The 18,061-nt window shown below is 39.3% G+C and overlaps 1 protein-coding gene across 1 annotated transcript; it reads right to left on the bottom strand.

Annotated features, from left to right (window-relative positions):
• Nucleotides 1–1,286: 1,286 nt before the first annotated feature.
• panx3 (pannexin 3) lies at nucleotides 1,287–17,517 on the bottom strand. Its single transcript, XM_004916530.3, has 5 exons — nucleotides 17,190–17,517; nucleotides 11,943–12,085; nucleotides 10,311–10,525; nucleotides 6,599–7,260; nucleotides 1,287–2,653 (listed from the first exon to the last, which is right to left on the bottom strand). Exons 1-5 carry the CDS (start codon nucleotides 17,365–17,367, stop codon nucleotides 2,625–2,627), a joined length of 1,227 nt encoding a protein of 408 aa, XP_004916587.3. The 5' UTR covers nucleotides 17,368–17,517; the 3' UTR covers nucleotides 1,287–2,624.
• Between the last annotated feature and the right edge of the window lie 544 nt (nucleotides 17,518–18,061).

An 18,061-nucleotide genomic window follows, 5' to 3' on the forward strand; every position in this document is an offset into this window, starting at 1 on the left:
CAGATCCCCACCCTGTCTCTGTAATGCTTGTAAATGTGATGTTTGCTATTACTGCATCATTTCAAACGTAATTATTTTCTAAATCTTAAGGTTCTGGTAACCTGTGGTGTTTGTCTTCCTATATATTTTTCCATATATTACTGTGAGTTTTTAATTTGTTTTCTTTTGCCAGGATTTTTTTTCGCACTATGCACAGATTTACTTTAAACCTGCAAGATTCCTTTGTGTGTTCTGTGGGGAATGTAAAAATTGGAAAACACATCAATAAACACTAACTTCCATAAAAAACGTGCGTTGGTGTATTCTTTTCTCTTTTTCCTATGGTAACTGTGATGATGGATAGCATGGTCTGGCATCTCCAATGGGGAAAAATCAGGTCTTTTGTACAACTTTATACACAGACACATGTGCCCAGTTACATGTGTTCAGGATTATATCTAAACTATGGACAATATAACTGGATGTTAGGCTTTATAAAAACAACTGAACAGTATAACTTCAGAGCAATGCAGATTTACCCTGTAGCTAGATAATGCCCAACACCCACTTGTGTTATCTTGTTCCTGAATACTCTCGTTACATTGTAACTTGGCACTGAACACTTAGGGCTTTGGTACACGGGGAGATTAGTCGCCGCACAACAGTCTCCCTTGTCGCAGGTGACTAGTCTCCCCGAAATGGCATCCCAAAATGTAAATCGCCGGTGGGATGGCATACGTGGTGCCTCAAGAGGCAACTTCGGCGATTTTTGGCAAATCGCGACGACTAATCTCCCCTTATGCCACAGCCCTTACAGGAAGACGATCACCCTAATCTTTGCACGGCTCTCTAAAATTATATTGCTTAAAAAATCCATATGTAAAACATTGTTATTCTTTAAAGGAGAAGGAAAGTCTAAGTCACTTGGGGGTGCCAAAATGTTAGGCACCCCCAAGTGACTTAAATCGCTTACCTTGTACCCCGGGCTGGTGCCCCTGTTAGGAGCAAACAGCACCAGCCCAGGGTACCTGTAGCGAGTGCTTATTCCCTATTCGTGCTGCTGGCAAATGTCCGGGACAGGCGCATGCGCAGTAGAGTGAAACGCCGACTTCTCTGTTCAAAGTTCGGCTTTTCACTCTACTGCGCATGCGCGCGCAGCGAACAAGAAAGAAGGAAGTGATCGCTGCTACCTCGGGCTGGTGCTGTTTTCTCCTAACGGGCACCAGCCCGGGGTAAAAGGTAAGCGGTTTAAGTCACTTGAGGGTGCCTAACATTTTGGCACCCCCAAGTGACTTAGACTTTCCTTCTCCTTTAAATAAGCAATTTTTATAACAACCTACTTTTCTAGAAGTATGTGGAATTGGGTGAATAGAAAAACTGCCATTTTAAGTACTTTTGCCCCCCTCTATATGTCATTTACTGTGCTCACACACAAATATGCTAGATTAAATCTTTTACTCTTACACTTCTTCCTGTTACCGTTACAACTGTATTATTTCCTGTCAGGTGATCTCTAAGGGAGCCTATCACAAAATGGTGGCTCAAGGGAAAAGATGTAAAAGGGCACTATTTACAAAGATGGTATCTTTTATAGGTCGCATGATATAACTTATCTATTGGTTAAGTATTCTGAGGTTATTAAAGGGGTTTTTCACCTTTTTATATTATTATGACATAGACATAGATTTTTTGAGACAATTTGCAATTAGTTTTCATTTCCTATTTCTTATGGTTTTTATGTTATTAACTTGTTGTCCAGCAGCTCCCCATTTTGGAATTACAGCAGCAATCTGTTTGCTAAGGTCTAGTTTACCTTGGCAACCAGTCAGTCTGTTAGTATAGGTTTGATGGACTCTGGTCTTCAACCGTATGTAACTAGTAATGTTCTAGACATGTTGGTCTCTGGCCAGTTAAACTTTATAAGGTAGTTCACCTTTAAACTGTTCTAATTAAATAGGCATGATAGTCAATTATTTTTTGGATTCTGGTTTTGATTTTCAGCAGTTATCTTGTTGCTGGGATAATCAGACTCTAGCAACCAGAAAACTGACAAAAATCAAAATGGAATAGGGGTTTGAATGAGAAACAGGATGATGAATATGAGAGGGTCTGAATGGAAACATAAGTAATAACATTAAAATTGTATCACAGAGCAATAGTTCACTAACCCCTGTCTGAAAGTCAGCATATAATTATAAAACACGAAAATTACTAGTTGAAAAATGACTGGACATTCTTTAACATACTAAAAGTTAACTAAGGTGAATTTCCCCCTTAACAAAATCCGGCTGCTCTGGTTCAATTAAGGGCAAAGCTGTGCTCACCACCACAAGCATTTCTAACTTAAGAAGGTAATCACTGAGAGCCGATCCGTATAATTAAATGGAACAAAATACTTTCACCACTCGCTGATATTTTGTGCAAAAGGCTTCTAAAATGTTTGTTCAAATTGCAATATATTTCAGCAGGCTGGCTAGGTCAGTTGTATCTGGTCTGGCCAGGGATATATGTTGGCATCTCAAAATACATGGGCACAATACTTAAAGTTTTGAAACTGGTACGATACAGCAACTACTGTGGCAACTGCTTTTCCCTTCTCGGCTAATTGTTGTTATTCCATTTGCCTGGATTTGTTCTTTTACATTCTATGGTGTTTCTTCAATTTTTCCCAATTCTAGAAAAGAGAAGACAAACATATAACAAATGCGAAGCCAGAACTTATATCGACTTTAGGTGTCATTATTTTTGCCATGTGCAATGGGAAAAAAGCAAAATACATAATAAAAATAAGTCCTACACATTTTGATCTGTGAATGGGCAGAAAATATTAAAGGCAGGCCTGTATTTTTTTTTTTTTGATAATTTGCGACAACCCCTAAGCTTAGCTTCTCAGTGGCTTCTCTGAGCACACTGAGCAATGTGAGTGTCACTGACACTTCTACAAAATCCAAGATGGGGAGCTCCTGTGACAGTTGTGAAGGATCAATACAATTATAGAGATGCTGAAACTTTAGGCTGGTACATTAAGCTCAGAATAATAAATATGGCATTTCTTCTCATATTTGGTTTTAGTTCTTTAAACAATACAAGACTGTTAAAACTGTTAATCTGAGCCGTCGTTATTTCTGTCCCATTTATGTAATTTTTGTTCTTGTTTAATTGAGTTTTCAACGGTTTTTTAAGAGGCATATTTTTTTAATATAAAAATAGTGCAGATGATGAATCCAAAATTGAGTGCTATTCTGATATCTACTGGGAGCTGCTCTCTTTCTCCCTTCCCATTGTTCTGCTGATTGGCACTGGGGGGGAAAAGGAAGGGGGTTGATAACACTCTAATTTGCAGCGCAGCAGTAAAGTATGACTGAAGTTTATCAGAGCACAGGTCACATGGCTGTTGCACCCTGGGAAATAAAAAAATATGGCTAGCTCCATGTGAAATTTTAAAATTACATTTAAAAAAAAAAAAAGTCTGTTTTTGAAAAATGGATTTCAATGCAGGATTCTGCTGGAGAAGCTCTATTAACTGATTAACTGATGTGTTTTGAAAAAAACATGTTTTCCCATGGCAGTATTCCTTTAATAGTAACTATACCCTCTGGCAAGTGGAGTGCTAGAAAGATTTCCATCCAAACACTGATGTTCCCATTTCTTTGAATAAATCTCAGCACCTTTCAGTTCCCAAATTTTTCGGTAAAAAAAATTAATAATTAAAAAAAAAAACTCTCCATTTGCAGGAGATATAGGTCTTTCTCAGTCTTGATGAAACTAAATCTTTATCTCAACTTTTGATAAATCAGGCCCATATATCTAAATGCTTTTATGCACTTTAATTTCATTGCATTACTGGTCCTTTTAAAAAAAAAAAATGTATTAACATCAAGTGTCAGTCTTGATTTTGGAGACCTAAAATGGCTGTCTGTATAAGATTTATAGGCAAACTGTAACTGCCTGGAGTGTCCACAAGATGGCAATGAAAGCACACAAATAACATCTATATCCAGATTGTTGCTTGTGATCTTTATGAAGGAAGTAGCAGTAAGAAGTCCTGCAGTAAGATGATGTAGGCTCAGATCGCTTCTGCATACATTGAGGAACATAAGTATTTCAACACCCTGCAATTTTGCAAGTTCTCCCACTTAGAAATCATGGAGGGGTCTGAAATTCACATTGTAGGTGCATACCCAGTGTGAGAGACAGCATTTAAAAAAAAAAATTTAGGAAATCACATTGTATGATTTTTAAAGAATGTATTTGTATTGCACTGCTGCACATAAGTATTTGAACACCTTGCAATCAGCAAGAATTCTGGCTCTCAAAGACCTGTTACTCTGCCTTTAAATAGTCCACCTCTACTCCACTCAGTAATCTAAATTAGTAGCACCTGTCTGAACTCTTTAAAGACACCTGTCCACCCCACAGTCAGTCAGACTCCAACTACTACCATGGGCAAGACCAAAGAGCTGTCAAAAGACACCAGAAACAAAATTGTGGACCTCCACAAGGCTGGAAAGGGCTACGGGGCAATTGCCAAGCAGCTTGGTGAAAATAGATCAACTGTTGGAGCAATTGTTTGAAAATGGAAGAGGCTAAAGACGACTGTCAGTCTCCCTAGGACTGGGGCTCCATGCAAGATTGCACCTTGTGGGGTATCACTGATGATAAGAAAGGCAAGGAATCAGCCCAGAACTACAAGGGAGGAGCTGGTCAATGACATAATGCCTTTAAGAGGGGCCTGGATGAGTTCTTGATCAATCAGAATATCCAAGGCTATTGTGATACTAATATCTACAGTTAGTACTAGTGGTTGTATTTATAGTTTATGTATGTGAGTATAGATTGGTAGGTGTGGGTTAGGTGTGCTGGGTTTACTTGGATGGGTTGAACTTGATGGACACAGGTCTTTTTTCAACCCTATGTAACTATGTAACTATGTAACTATGAAGAGAGCTGGGACCACAGTTTCAAAGGTCTGTCGGTAGAACACTAAGCCGTCATGGTTTCAAATCATGCATTGCACGGAAGGTTCCCTTGCTCAAGTCATCACATGTCCAGGCCCGTCTGAAGTTTGCCAATGACCATCTGGATGATTCAGAGCAGGCATGGGAGAAAGTCATGTGGTCAGATGAGGCCAAAGTAGAACTTTTTGGTCTAAACTTTACTCGCCTTGTTTGGAGGAAAAATAAGGATGAGTTGCATCCCAAGAACACCATCCCTACTGTGAAGCATGGGGGTGGTAACATCATGCTTTGGGGGTGCTTTTCTGTGAAGGGGACAAGATGACTGCACTGTATTAAAGGAGAGGATGAATGGGGCTATGTATTGTGAGATTTTGAGCAACAACCTCCTTCCCTCAGTCAGAGAATTGAAGATGGGTCGTGGCTGAGTCTTCCAACATGACAATGACCCAAAGCACACAGCCAGGATAACCAAGGAGTGGCTCCGTAAGAGGCAAATGAAGGTTCTGGAGTGGCCTAGCCAGTCGCCAGACTTAAATCCAATAGAAAATCTTTGGAGGGAGCTGAAACTCCGTGTTGCTCAGCGACAGCCCGGAAACCTGACAGATCTAGAGGAAATCTGTGTGGAGGAGTGGGCCAAAATCCCTGTTGCAGAGTGTGCAAACCTTGTCAAGAACTGCAGGAAACATTTGACCTCTCTAATTGCAAACAAAGGCTTCTATACCAAATATTAACACTGATTTTCTCAGGTGTTCAAATACTTATGTGCAGCAGTGCAATACAAATACATTCTTTAAAAACCATACAATGTGATTTCCGGAATTTTTTTTTTTAATGCTGTCTCTCACAGTGGGAATGCACTTACAATGTGAATTTCAGACCCCTCCATGATTTCTAAGTGGGAGAACTTGCAAAATCGCAGGGTGTTCAAATACTTACTGTATGTTCCTCAGTGTATGCTAGTTTGGGTGCTTCTTTATATCATTGACAGGTCCCCATTTGCCATCTAAAAGCCTGTTTCAGCTAGATAGTTTTGCAGTTATGATTGCCATGCTGTACATGGCCAGAATATGGTGAGGGGGTTTGGCCAATTTTAACCAATGCCATCTGCCACTTAACTTCACTTTCTGCTCTTTTAAACTAACAGAACAATAGTAAAGTTGCCATATTCATCTATAGCCACTTGCATAAATCTGTTGAGCTCACAGAATAGTGGAGTATTGCAGGGATCAGCTTGTCAGGCTGGGCTGCCAGGGATCCACCACAAAACCTTAGACTGTGGGCCCAGCATCTAAACTATTTTTCTCTTCACTGACATTCTTTATTCTCTCAATCCATATTATTATTATTTACATACATATTATTATTCTCTATTCCTCCTATTTAGTTTCCTTACTCTCATATAGAAATGAGGAATGACCATGGTATAGGCATACAAGGTAAATGGCTGGGTGAGCAGGAGGGCCCACTGACACTGGGGCCCACCGAGAGTTTTCCTGGTATACAGAAGGGCCAGTCTGACACTGTCACCATTATACTGGAAGGCACACAGGTGTCAGGGAAACCTCCATCTTCTTTATAATAGTACTTTATCATCCAAGATGGAATGCGTGCTCTACCCTTGCTTTGCTAACTGTTTCTGCCAGTAGAGAATCATATCTTACCGTAACATTCCTTTCCGGATGGAGGTTGGTCCCCATCCTCAGATGTTGGACTGTCCTGTCCCGTGTTTTCCATATCCATTCCCACAAGAAGAGTCATGAAATCCACAACTGTGTCGATGTTTTGCTTTTTATTTGCGGTGTCCTTGAGCGTACACAAAACACTTAGGCGACTGTATGATTTTAGTTCTGAAATATTAGCCCGCAGGAAAAGAATGATGACGTTTAAATCGTTAATAGGGCACCCAAGCATTTTCTTGCTAAGGAGGTCAAATGCAGGAAGCATTTCATACACGTTTAAGAATTGCTTGTCCCAATAGCATAATTTGCTTAAATTATAAATGATCATGGGAACCAAAAGAATGTATATCACTGCATTAGCGACACTTATGATTTGAAATATGGCGAGGGAAACAAATTTGCAGTTGACAAATTCTGGTTTGGGTATATCAGTCCTTAGGAACCTGGTTTTTACCAGGCAGGTGAATTCCTCTTGATAGAAAACAGTGAGGTGAAAGATGCCCAGATAGATGCAGGTAAGTGCAATGAAGAGGAGCAGCAGCGCATTTCTCAGGAGGTACGTTAGTACAAGGCAATGCGAGTGCTGTTTGCAAGTCAGGTATCTCTCCAGCAGAGGAAATTCAAAGTATCTCACATGACGAGCACTTAGAGAAAGAAAAAAAACCTTTAATTCAGAATTGTTTAACAGTAATATATAGGTCTCTCCTAATATATCAGTGTTACTTAGAATTTGTCTACCAGCTTTCTGGTTTATGAAAAGGTAAAGTCCAACGAGTGGCATGCATATGCCTTGTAGACTTGCTGTTAATCATTTATTACTTAAAGGGAATCATCAATCAAGTGACCCTTGCCAGCAAAGATCTGTTGTTTTTGGATATTTGCACCTGAAAATTGCTGACATATTAGAGATTAAGTAGCATGAGTTCCATCATGGAAATCCTCTTATGCCCTAGTATTTTCCTAATCAGTTCTGTATACATAGAATTGGACAGTATATACCATATATACTCGAGTAAAAGCCGATCCAAATATAAGCCGAGTTACCTAATTTTACCTAAGAAAAACTTATTGACTTGAGTATAAGCCTAGGGTGGGAAATGCAGCAGCTACTGCTAAGTTAATAAAGGACAATCAGTGTGACCCCCTGTGAACTCTTCATAAATATATTATGTTGGCAGCTGCATATTAGGGTTAGGTGATTAGGGAAAGGTGGACGGAGGACCTGTTGACCCTCCTGCCTTGAAGCTGCCATACTAAGTATCAAGATAAGAATGCTAATATGAAGATACTTTAACATTTAGTTTAAAATAATTATAGTCCAACTTTTGTCCAGTTGTTCTTTTGCACCTACAGTAACTGCCTCCTTCTATTTACCCTTTTGTATCTTATTATGCAGTTCCCACTTCACTCCATATTCACTGGGCGCATCTTAGAGGTTTCTGTGATACTTTACTCCATATTCACTGGGCGCATCTTAAAGGTTTCTCTGACCTGCGAGCGCACACGCACGGGGGGTGTGCACACCGAATCTCAGCGCAGCATATATCGACTCGAGTATAAGCCAAGGCTGAGTTTTTCAGCACATTTTTCGTGCTGAAAAACTCTGGTTATACTCTGGTATATACGGTAATAAGTCTTACTGCTAAAGGGGATATAGGTAAATCATGAAAGATGATGAAACACATCCTGTTGATAGGTCTGATTAGTAGATACAGCAGTTAATCAGTAAATTTGTAAGTATCATTTGCAACGTCATTGTGTGATGACATCAGCAGTTTGCATGATGAAGTCAGTGATGCACACCGCAAAGGTGGCAACCCTAGTTTCAGTGTGTCAGGATCTGTGAGGTATCAAACGCTGGACTATGTGCTGAACTGTGATTTTATTAACCTACTGAGCCACAGGAGGCTTTTTGAGCAGGGCTTGGGCGGTTTCCCTGATGTGCATCCACATCAGGGAAACCGCCCAAGCCCTGCTCAAAAAGCCTCCTGTGGCTCAGTAGGTTAATAAAATCACAGTTCAGCACACAGTCCAGCGTTTGATACCTCACAGATCCTGACACACTGAAACTAGGGTTGCCACCTTTGCGGCCTGCTTCCCTCTTGTCTCCACCCATCTTGTTAACCACATGTGTTGCTGGTCTAGCAATAAGGGGCCTTTAAAGCCCAGTTGCTCGATCTTCATTGCTCCTGAGCCTGAACTAGCCTGTTTTTCAGTTAAAAAGAAGAGTGTGGGCAAAAAAATTTCAACTTCCATTTTTATGTGACAAAAAGTCAAGTGATTTTAAGGATTCTAATTCGGATTCAGTTCAGCCAGGATAAGATAAGGGCTGTAATTGGCTATTCGGTAGCCCCTATGTGGATTGGCAGCCTACAGGAGGCTCTGTTTGACAGTACACCTGTTTTTGAAGACCAAAACTTGCCTCCAAGCCAAAAATTCAAAAATGTTCCTCCTTAAAGGAGAACTATACTCATTGGGCTATAAAAGCCCCCTTAACTATCACTGCCTTGACCCCCCCCCCCCCTCACCTCTTCCTTTGGGTCTCACCACCGACACGGCGGTGTTTAAGCAGATCTCCTGCTACCTCCAACTGTGCATGCAGGTTCGTATCGGCGGAAAGACCTGAAGTGTCTTTAGTTGCAGGGAAGATGATGACTAGGTGCGCTGCTGCGCTACTCTGCTGTTTTAGCTTGGGGTTAGCGATAGGGACAGTTGTTAAACTTAGAAACTATGCGAGAGGGGAGGGGGGGGGTCAAGGCATTGATAGTTAAGAAGGCTTTTATAGCCCAGTTCTCCTTTAAGGCCACTGGGAGCAACATCCCAGCAGGTGAGCAACATGCTGCTCATGAGCCACTGGTTGGGGATCACTGGTAAAGCCCATTCATCCTCTTGGACATTCATGTCCACAAATGAGATATATTTGCCAAAAAAGGACATAGCATTAGTGCTTAATAAAATCTGGTGAAATTCTCATTCATCTTGCATATAATAGTCTCACATGTACTCGTTTTTTTGCAGACTTTTAGAACTACTTTAGTTCCCTGGATGCCTGGTTGAACACTACTATATACACCAGTTTATAGAAAATTAGGAATAAATCTACTGCCACTTTGCTTTTAATGGAGTGGGTGTGATGAGAGGGTTTCTTCCCCCCCCCCCCCAATCAAATTCACTGCACAAGTCAGTTTGTGGCTTAAGAAAAGGGAAAGCGCTGAATATATATATAGGCTGTTTATGTTTTTCTACCATTCATCTTGCACCAGCTGTTAAATTAATAGTTTTTAAGGCTCAAAATGGCAATTATGCAGTGGCCCTATGGCACAAAGGGGTGTAAAAAGGGGTGTAAAAGGAGAGTATGTCTAGTTTTGGCACTTCACATTAGTAAAGAGTCTTCTCCCATATGTACACTGTTCTTGGCTGGCCCGGACAGCCCTCCATTTTCCACTGAGTTCTGGCCCATTGTGGACTATCCATGAAAGTCCTGGAATATTCAGAACCACAGGGCCAAGTTCAGACATACATCCATCACTGTGCTTGTACACCAGTACTGTTAAACAGGTAATTTCTTAGCAAGGCAGTTGACTGTAGATGCCCTTTAACATTTTTAATTGAATGCAAACCTTATTGAAGGTTCTCAGATATTGGGTAACACATTTATAATCAAATAATGTGGATTTTTGTTATAAATATTTACCTTTTTAGCTCCTCCCAAAACAAATTTGGATCAGAACATGTTCTGTGGGCCTTTAGTAAGTGCTGAACAAGCTTGATTGATCGATTATAGGATTTGTCCAGTTCATCCACAATAAAAAGAAGGTCTGAGTTGAGCAATGACTTGGAAACATATTTCCACAGTACTACAGGAATATACATAGCAACAGCAACTATCATTAAAGTGTATGGAAAAACCTAAAGGAAATAAAATATGTAAATGACATGACTCTTGGTGCTGTAGTGAATGTATTACAGTGCAATTCAAAATGAAATTAGAATTATCTTACTCTCTTTTGTTATATTTGAAATATGTAATTGTAATATATAATTGCTAATTAGTAAACATTATCAATTAAGGTCAGAGGATATAGTAATATCCTCTGACCTTAATTGATAATGTTTACTAATTAGCAATTATATATGTTAATAGCACAATTACTTTAGAAGCACTCTGAATTCAATTTAGATACCTTTAACCTAAAGAAAAAGCATGTATGTATTAAAATATGCTCATTTAAAAGCTATGTTCCTGCAATATGTGCTAAAACTATAGGTAGGTCTGCATTTTCCCTGTGATATACTCTCTGATTAATGCCTTGAGAAACCTATGGCAACTATCCACAACAGGTACTGTCATTTAAAAGAAATTTGAGTGGCCTAGTTTTAAAGGTGTCTGAAGCCAGAAGGCACTGCTCCGCCTGGTGACAGAATGCAGAATCTAATAATAAACATTATTATTAAGTTATGGGTTGGGTTATGCAAATGATATAAAATAACTCAGTACACAGCAATATAGTCAGTAAAAAAAAAACAATGGTGAACATTTCCCATACATGAAATCTTGGACTTGGATTTTCTTAGGCTGATGCCACACGTGGCGTTTTTACGCTGTGTTTTTTCTCAGCCTCAAAACGCCGTACAACCCACACAGCCCCTGACTATGGCGTTTTTCAGCCTAGTACTGGTGACGTAGCAAATCCCGTTTCCATGGTGCTAATAGTGCGAAATAGTAAAAAACGCCGCGTATTTCCGCTAGGTCTGGCAGCTGCCTTTGTGTATGCATAGGAATAGGTTGCTGTGCAGATAACGGCATATTTCAGCCAACGCTTGAAAAATCCGTGCTAAGGCGTTTTCTAGCGTATTTCTGCATTGTGTGGTTTGCTTCGAGTCTTTTCAAGTTATTTCTATGGATGATGATATTGGGTGTTTTTAAGCCGCTGAGAGAATTAGAAAATACGCAGCGTAAAAACGCCACGTGTGGCATCAGCCTTAAGATCACCAAAAAAAAGTTCACAAATTTCCCCTCATTTAAGATGCCCAGTTGAGTCCTTCAGATTAACAGGCCCGATACCTGCCTGAAAATTGGTCAGGTGTCACTCAGGCAGGTTTAATTTTCAGGTCAGATCGGGGACCGCATTGGCTTATTGATGCAGTCCTCGCTCCAACAGCTTCTATAACCATTGTTGTAATTCAATTGTTTGGCACTAGGGCCTACACTCCTGTACATAGCTCAATTTAGACTCCTGTCTCCCACAACTAACTGCTCACTCTTAGCCCCCACCAAACACCCCCAGCAGTCATTTTTTATTTTTTCTGTGAGCTAAATGATTACCTTATGGATCCATAAAGAATGTACAGAAATACTTCCATCAAAATTAAAATCATGATGCGTCAGGGAATGCCAGCAGTGCTTGTCAACATACTCAGTCTGTTTTTCTGTAAAATTACTTGGAGGAAAACAGATGACCTGTGGTCCTGAAACAGGAGAACAAAACTGTCAAATAATATCACTTTTATGGGAAAGATTTACGTGATAGTGTTGACCTAGAAAGCAATTTCTTCAGAGGTAACACAATCAATACATACAAATATGTACAAAGCCAGTGAACTATGGGCACCCATTTATGCTGTAGAAAATGGGAATTCACTGTCAACACAAGTACCTCTATATGTAATACAAGGCACACAATTTGCCCAGGTGCGGTAACCTATAGCAACCAATAAGATATTTGATTTCAATCAGGTGGCCAGTAAATGGTTACCTAGTTACATAGTTACATAGGGTTGAAAAAAGACCAGTGTCCATCAAGTTCAACCCATCCAAGTAAACCCAGCACACCTAACGCACACCTACCAATCTATACACTCACATACATAAACTATAAATACAACCACTAGTACTAACTGTAGATATTAGTATCACAATAGCCTTGGATATTCTGATTGATCAAGAACTCATCCAGGCCCCTCTTAAAGGCATTAACAGAATCTGCCATTACCACATCACTAGGAAGGGCATTCCATGACCTCACTGCCCTCACCGTGAAAAACCCCCTACGCTGCTTCAAATGGAAGCTCCGTTCCTCTAATCTAAAGGGGTGACCTCTGGTGCGTTGATTGTTTTTATGGGAAAAAAGAACATCCCCCAACTGCCTATAATCCCCTCTAATGTACTTGTACAGAGTAATCATGTCCCCTCGCAAGCGCCTCTTTTCCAGAGAAAACAACCCCAACCTCGACAGTCTCACCTCATAGTTTAAATCTTCCATCCCCTTAACCAGTTTAGTTGCACGTCTCTGCACTCTCTCCAGCTCATTAATATCCCTCTTAAGGACTGGAGCCCAAAACTGCACTGCATACTCAAGGTGAGGCCTTACCAGGGACCTATAAAGGGGCAAAATTATGTTCTCATCCCTTGAGTCAATGCCCTTTTTTATACAAGACAGCACTTTATTTGCTTTAGTAGCCACAGAATGACATTGCCTGGAATTAGACAACTTGTTATCAACAAAAACCCCTAGATCCTTCTCCATTAAGGATACCCCCAACACACTACCATTCAGTAGATAGTTTGCGTTTATATTATTTCTACCAAAGTGCATAACTTTGCACTTATCAACATTGAACCTCATTTTCCAGTTTGCTGCCCAGTTATCTAATTTTGTCAAATCGCTCTGCAAAGCGGCAGCATCCTTCATGGAACTTATAGTTTTGCACAATTTAGTGTCATCAGCAAAAATAGAAACAGTACTATCTATGCCCACCTCCAGGTCATTAATAAACAAGTTAAAAAGCAAAGGACCAAGGACTGACCCCTGCGGTACTCCACTAACCACACTGGTCCAATTAGAAAATGTTCCATTTACCACCACTCTTTGTAATCTATCCTTCAGCCAGTTCTCTATCCAATTACAAATATTATGTTCTAGGCCAATATTCCTTAATTTGATCATTAACCTTCTGTGAGGTACTGTATCAAACCCTTTAGCAAAGTCCAAGTAGATGACATCAACTGCCATTCCAGCATCAAGGTTCCTACTCACCTCCTCATAAAAGGCGACTAAATTAGTCTGGCAAGATCTGTTACGCATAAAACCATGCTGGCACAAACTAATAGTATTGTGAACTGCAATGTATTCAAGTACCCTATCCCTTATTACCCCTTCCAAAAGTTTTCCTACTACTGATGTCAGACTAACAGGCCTATAGTTTTCAGGCTGAGAACGGGATCCCTTTTTAAATAATGGCACCACATTAGCAATCCGCCAGTCTCTCGGCACCATGCCAGACCTCAATGAATCCTGAAAAATTAAGTGAAGAGGCTTGGCAATCACAGCGCTCAGCTCATTTAATACCCTGGGATGAATCCCATCCAGCCCTGGACCTTTGTTTACCTTTACATGTTCAAGTCTCTTTTGAATTTCCTCCCGAGTGACCCATGCATCAGTAGCTAAATTACTAGAACTGGGCATATTACAAGGGAAGCCTTCATTATCTGGCTCCTCAGATGTATAGACAGATGAAAAATAAGAGTTCAAAATTTCAGCTTTTTCCCCGTTCTCATCAACCAACTTACCCCCCCGTGATAATAAAGTTCCCACCCCTTCTTGCTTCATTTTTTTACTATTCACATAATTAAAAAATAATTTTGGATTCTTTTTACTCCTAGCTGCAATATCCCTTTCCATTTCTATTTTAGCTTGCTTGATAGCTTTTTTGCATGCTTTATTTGCTTCCTTGTACCTGATGAAAGTTTCTGCTGTCCCAGCTAACTTGAATCCCCTAAAAGCACGTTTTTTCTTACCAACCTCGACAATAACACTTTTATTCAGCCACACTTTTATCCAGTACTAGCTCATCACTGGACTTGTAGTAAACTTTGCACCTTTCATAATATAGACCCAGTAGATTTTAATTACTGCAATGGTCATAAAATAATAATAGCAAAGGATTCAATGGTAATAATTATTATTATTTTTTTTTTTTTACTTAATCACACCTGTAATGGACACTACCTGATACACGCAGTGTGCGTATAATACAGTACACAGTGATAACAGTTATTAAGCACTGCACTCTGCTGGGTTATGTAGTTATCTTTGTATGGAATTAATGCATCCTGACCTGCTTGTGGTTTTACATTTATCTACCATGTAACTATGCTGTGGTATCTTATAACATGCCATATGTGAAAAAAACAAGATTATCAACCAATCAGCAGAAAATAGCTTGCTATGTGTTCCTGTACCTGGGCAAACTTAGAGCCTTTTATTATATATTGGAAAAGAGCCTAAGGCTGATGCCACACGCGGCGTAGGGCTGATTTTTTCAGCCCTACGCCTGCTACTTGTGCCTGCACCCGAATGAATGGGATACGCTCGGGTGCAGGCACATGTAGCCGATATACGCACGAAAACGCGAGAGAATGCAAAGTCTCGCGTTTTCATGCATATATCGGCTACATGTGCCTGCACCCGAGCGTATCCCATTCATTCGGGTGCAGGCACAAGTAGCAGGTGTACGAAAATTTCAGCCCTACGCCTCGTGTGGCATCAGCCTTAAACGAAGGCCAGCAATATAGTTCTGTGAGCCATTAAAGTTAAATAGTTTCAGTATGGGGATATATTTCTTTTCATTGACATAGCATATACAAGTACATACCTGTCCGGAATCTGGAAACCCCTTATCCAGAAATCCTCGAATTATAGCAAGGTCATTTCCCACAGTATCCATTTTAATCAAATAATTAATTTGTTTGTTAAAAAAAAAAATTCTGTGTAATAATATCTAACCAAGCTGCAAGAATCCATACTGTGGCAAAACAATCCTATTGGGTTTGTTTAAATGATTTTTAAGTAGATTTAGTAGATCCAAGTCACAGAGAAACCCCTTACCTATTAAAGACGAGGTCTCACAAATTCTGGATAACAGATTCCATACCTACATAATTAAACAAGGGCTTTGCCATTTCTGGGAGATGCTTCATGTAAAAGCTATTGTAACTGCTTATACTACAAGGCTAGTTTTATATTTTAGATTTTTTTTTAGCCAAATGGACCCAGTGAACCAATGAAGTATGGCATAGTAGATTACAGTGTAAAACATGAAATTAGGAAAAAATGTAAATGAAATGAATACATATTTATTCCAGATAATATAGTTCATTATCAGGTAAATTTGCATACATACGAGGGCAAGAACCCATAATATCACTGCTTTACTATAACTATGCATGGAGGCCTCCTCAGTTAAATAAAAGATAACACCATGCAGTAGATATTTGCAACGTGTCCCAAGCATCATAAATGGATTACCTTCCGTCATCCCACTTTTTTCTCAGTCACCCATATTCATCTCTAATGCGTTTCTTACATTTTCAGCACGTTATTCAGCATTCTATTATATTATATAATACCCTCTACTAGTATATAAAGACATACCATAAAGGATTACAGAATAACATGTTTACTGAACCTATGAATATCAATGCTGAACTTACAAGGGCTTCAATAAATTCATATTGAGTACAGATATGGGATTTATTATGTAGATCCCTCTTATCAAAAAAGATCCAAGATATGATAGTACCATTTCCCATAGTGTCCTTTTGTACCAACCATTATTAATGTTTGAAAGTTTTTAAGTAGCCTTAAAGCATTAGAAAAGATTCCTTTTCTGAAAAAAAAGCCCAGATCCCCAGCTATTATCCAGAAGCCTGGGGTTTTCTGAATAAGGGATTTTTCCATAACTTGGATCAAATCCAAGCTTAATTAGCATGGGATGGGATCCCTTATCCAAAAACCCATTTTCTAAAAAAAATCCACATTATGGGAAGGCCATCTCCCTTACAGTCCATTTTCAGCAAATAATTCTAAGTTTATAAAATGATTGCCTTTTTCCCTGTGATAATAATACAGTACATTGTACTTAATAAAAACTCTTCTCTTTCTATTGGGTTTATTCTTTAAATGATTTTAAGTAGTACAGGTATTGGATCCCTTATCCGGAAACCCGTTATCCAGAAAGCTCTGAATTACGGAAAGCCCGTCTCCCATGGACTCCATTTTAATCAAATAATTCAGAATTTTTAAACTGATTTCCCTTTCTCTGTAGTAATAAAACAGTACCTTGTAATTGATCCCAACTAAGATATAAATAATGCAATTGGATGCAAAACAATCCTATTGGATTCATTAATGTTTTATTGATTTTTTAGTAGACAAGGTATGGAGATCCAAATTACGGAAAGACTCCTTATCCGGAATACCCTTGGTCCTGAGCATTCTGGTCCTATATCTGTATTAAGGTATGATATATTTACAGATTCCTTATCTAGAAAACTACAGGTCCCAAGAAAAAGGTGCTGCCTTATTATTACAGAGAAAAGGGAAATAATTTAAAACCATTTGAGATGACCTTCCTGTAATTTGGATAGCAGGTTTCCAGAAAAGAAATCCCATACCTGCATTTTGAATTAAACTGCAAAAGTAGCCTTTTTGTGAAAGCGTCCCATGATTTTTCTCATTATCCCAGTATCTTTGTATACAAGTCAAGTCTCTCAAAATCATTTTAGACTTACCTGTAGAAATTTCTTTTGCAAATGCTAAGGATATAAGCAATAGAGGCAGGCCAACTGAAACCAGAGTGATGATTCGGTCAAGAGGTAATTCCAGGCGAAGGCCTCTCTTTTTTGGAGGATTATCTGGTAGCAGTGCATCTGATAACATATACTCCGCAACTCTGTTTGCAAGCGACATGTTATAGATAAAAACAATACACACAGAAGAAATGTGAATGGCACAGAGCAGGCCGTGCGTTTCTGCTAGAGCATGTATCCTCCCGAATGTTCTGTTCCTGCAGAAGTCACTTGCTTCTTTATAACTCACAAAGCAAATCTAAAATAACTATAACTGCCAGAAAGAACTGGAATACTGTAAGTATCTTTTTTTTGTCTCTAAATATAAACAGTGGAAATTTCAGGGTTGCATCTAAGCTTCACCAGAACAGCTAAAATTGTCCCATCAATTGCTACTGCATAATTTGCAGACCACAATGGTGTCAGTATGTAGTTGCTAAATTAAAGGTGGAATGCTCGTGGTTGCTCTGGGTCTACAGTACGCTGATGTGTTTTTCTGTAAGAAACACTAAAATTACAGGGTAGTTTCTCTGCTAGTTCTAAATAAAGACAAAAATAGATTAATGCTCCATTTAATTATACATATGCACAAAGATGTTCATATGCTCCATTCCAATGCAGTTTAATATGGAATAATTTGCATGTCAGAAGCATGCAGGGTCTCAGGATGGTAATCCATTACCACCCAATTAAATTAGTAAAATGGCAAAGGATATGGGGTTTTTTTTGTATAACATTTTGTGGTTCTATAGGAAACCTGCCAGCGGGAGTATTTTTACCAGTTTTCTTCCATTCCTTGACATTTTCAAAATTTC

The sequence above is a fragment of the Xenopus tropicalis genome, chromosome 7, assembly GCF_000004195.4.
Source record: "Xenopus tropicalis strain Nigerian chromosome 7, UCB_Xtro_10.0, whole genome shotgun sequence".
Classification (NCBI taxonomy): Eukaryota; Metazoa; Chordata; class Amphibia; order Anura; family Pipidae; genus Xenopus; species Xenopus tropicalis.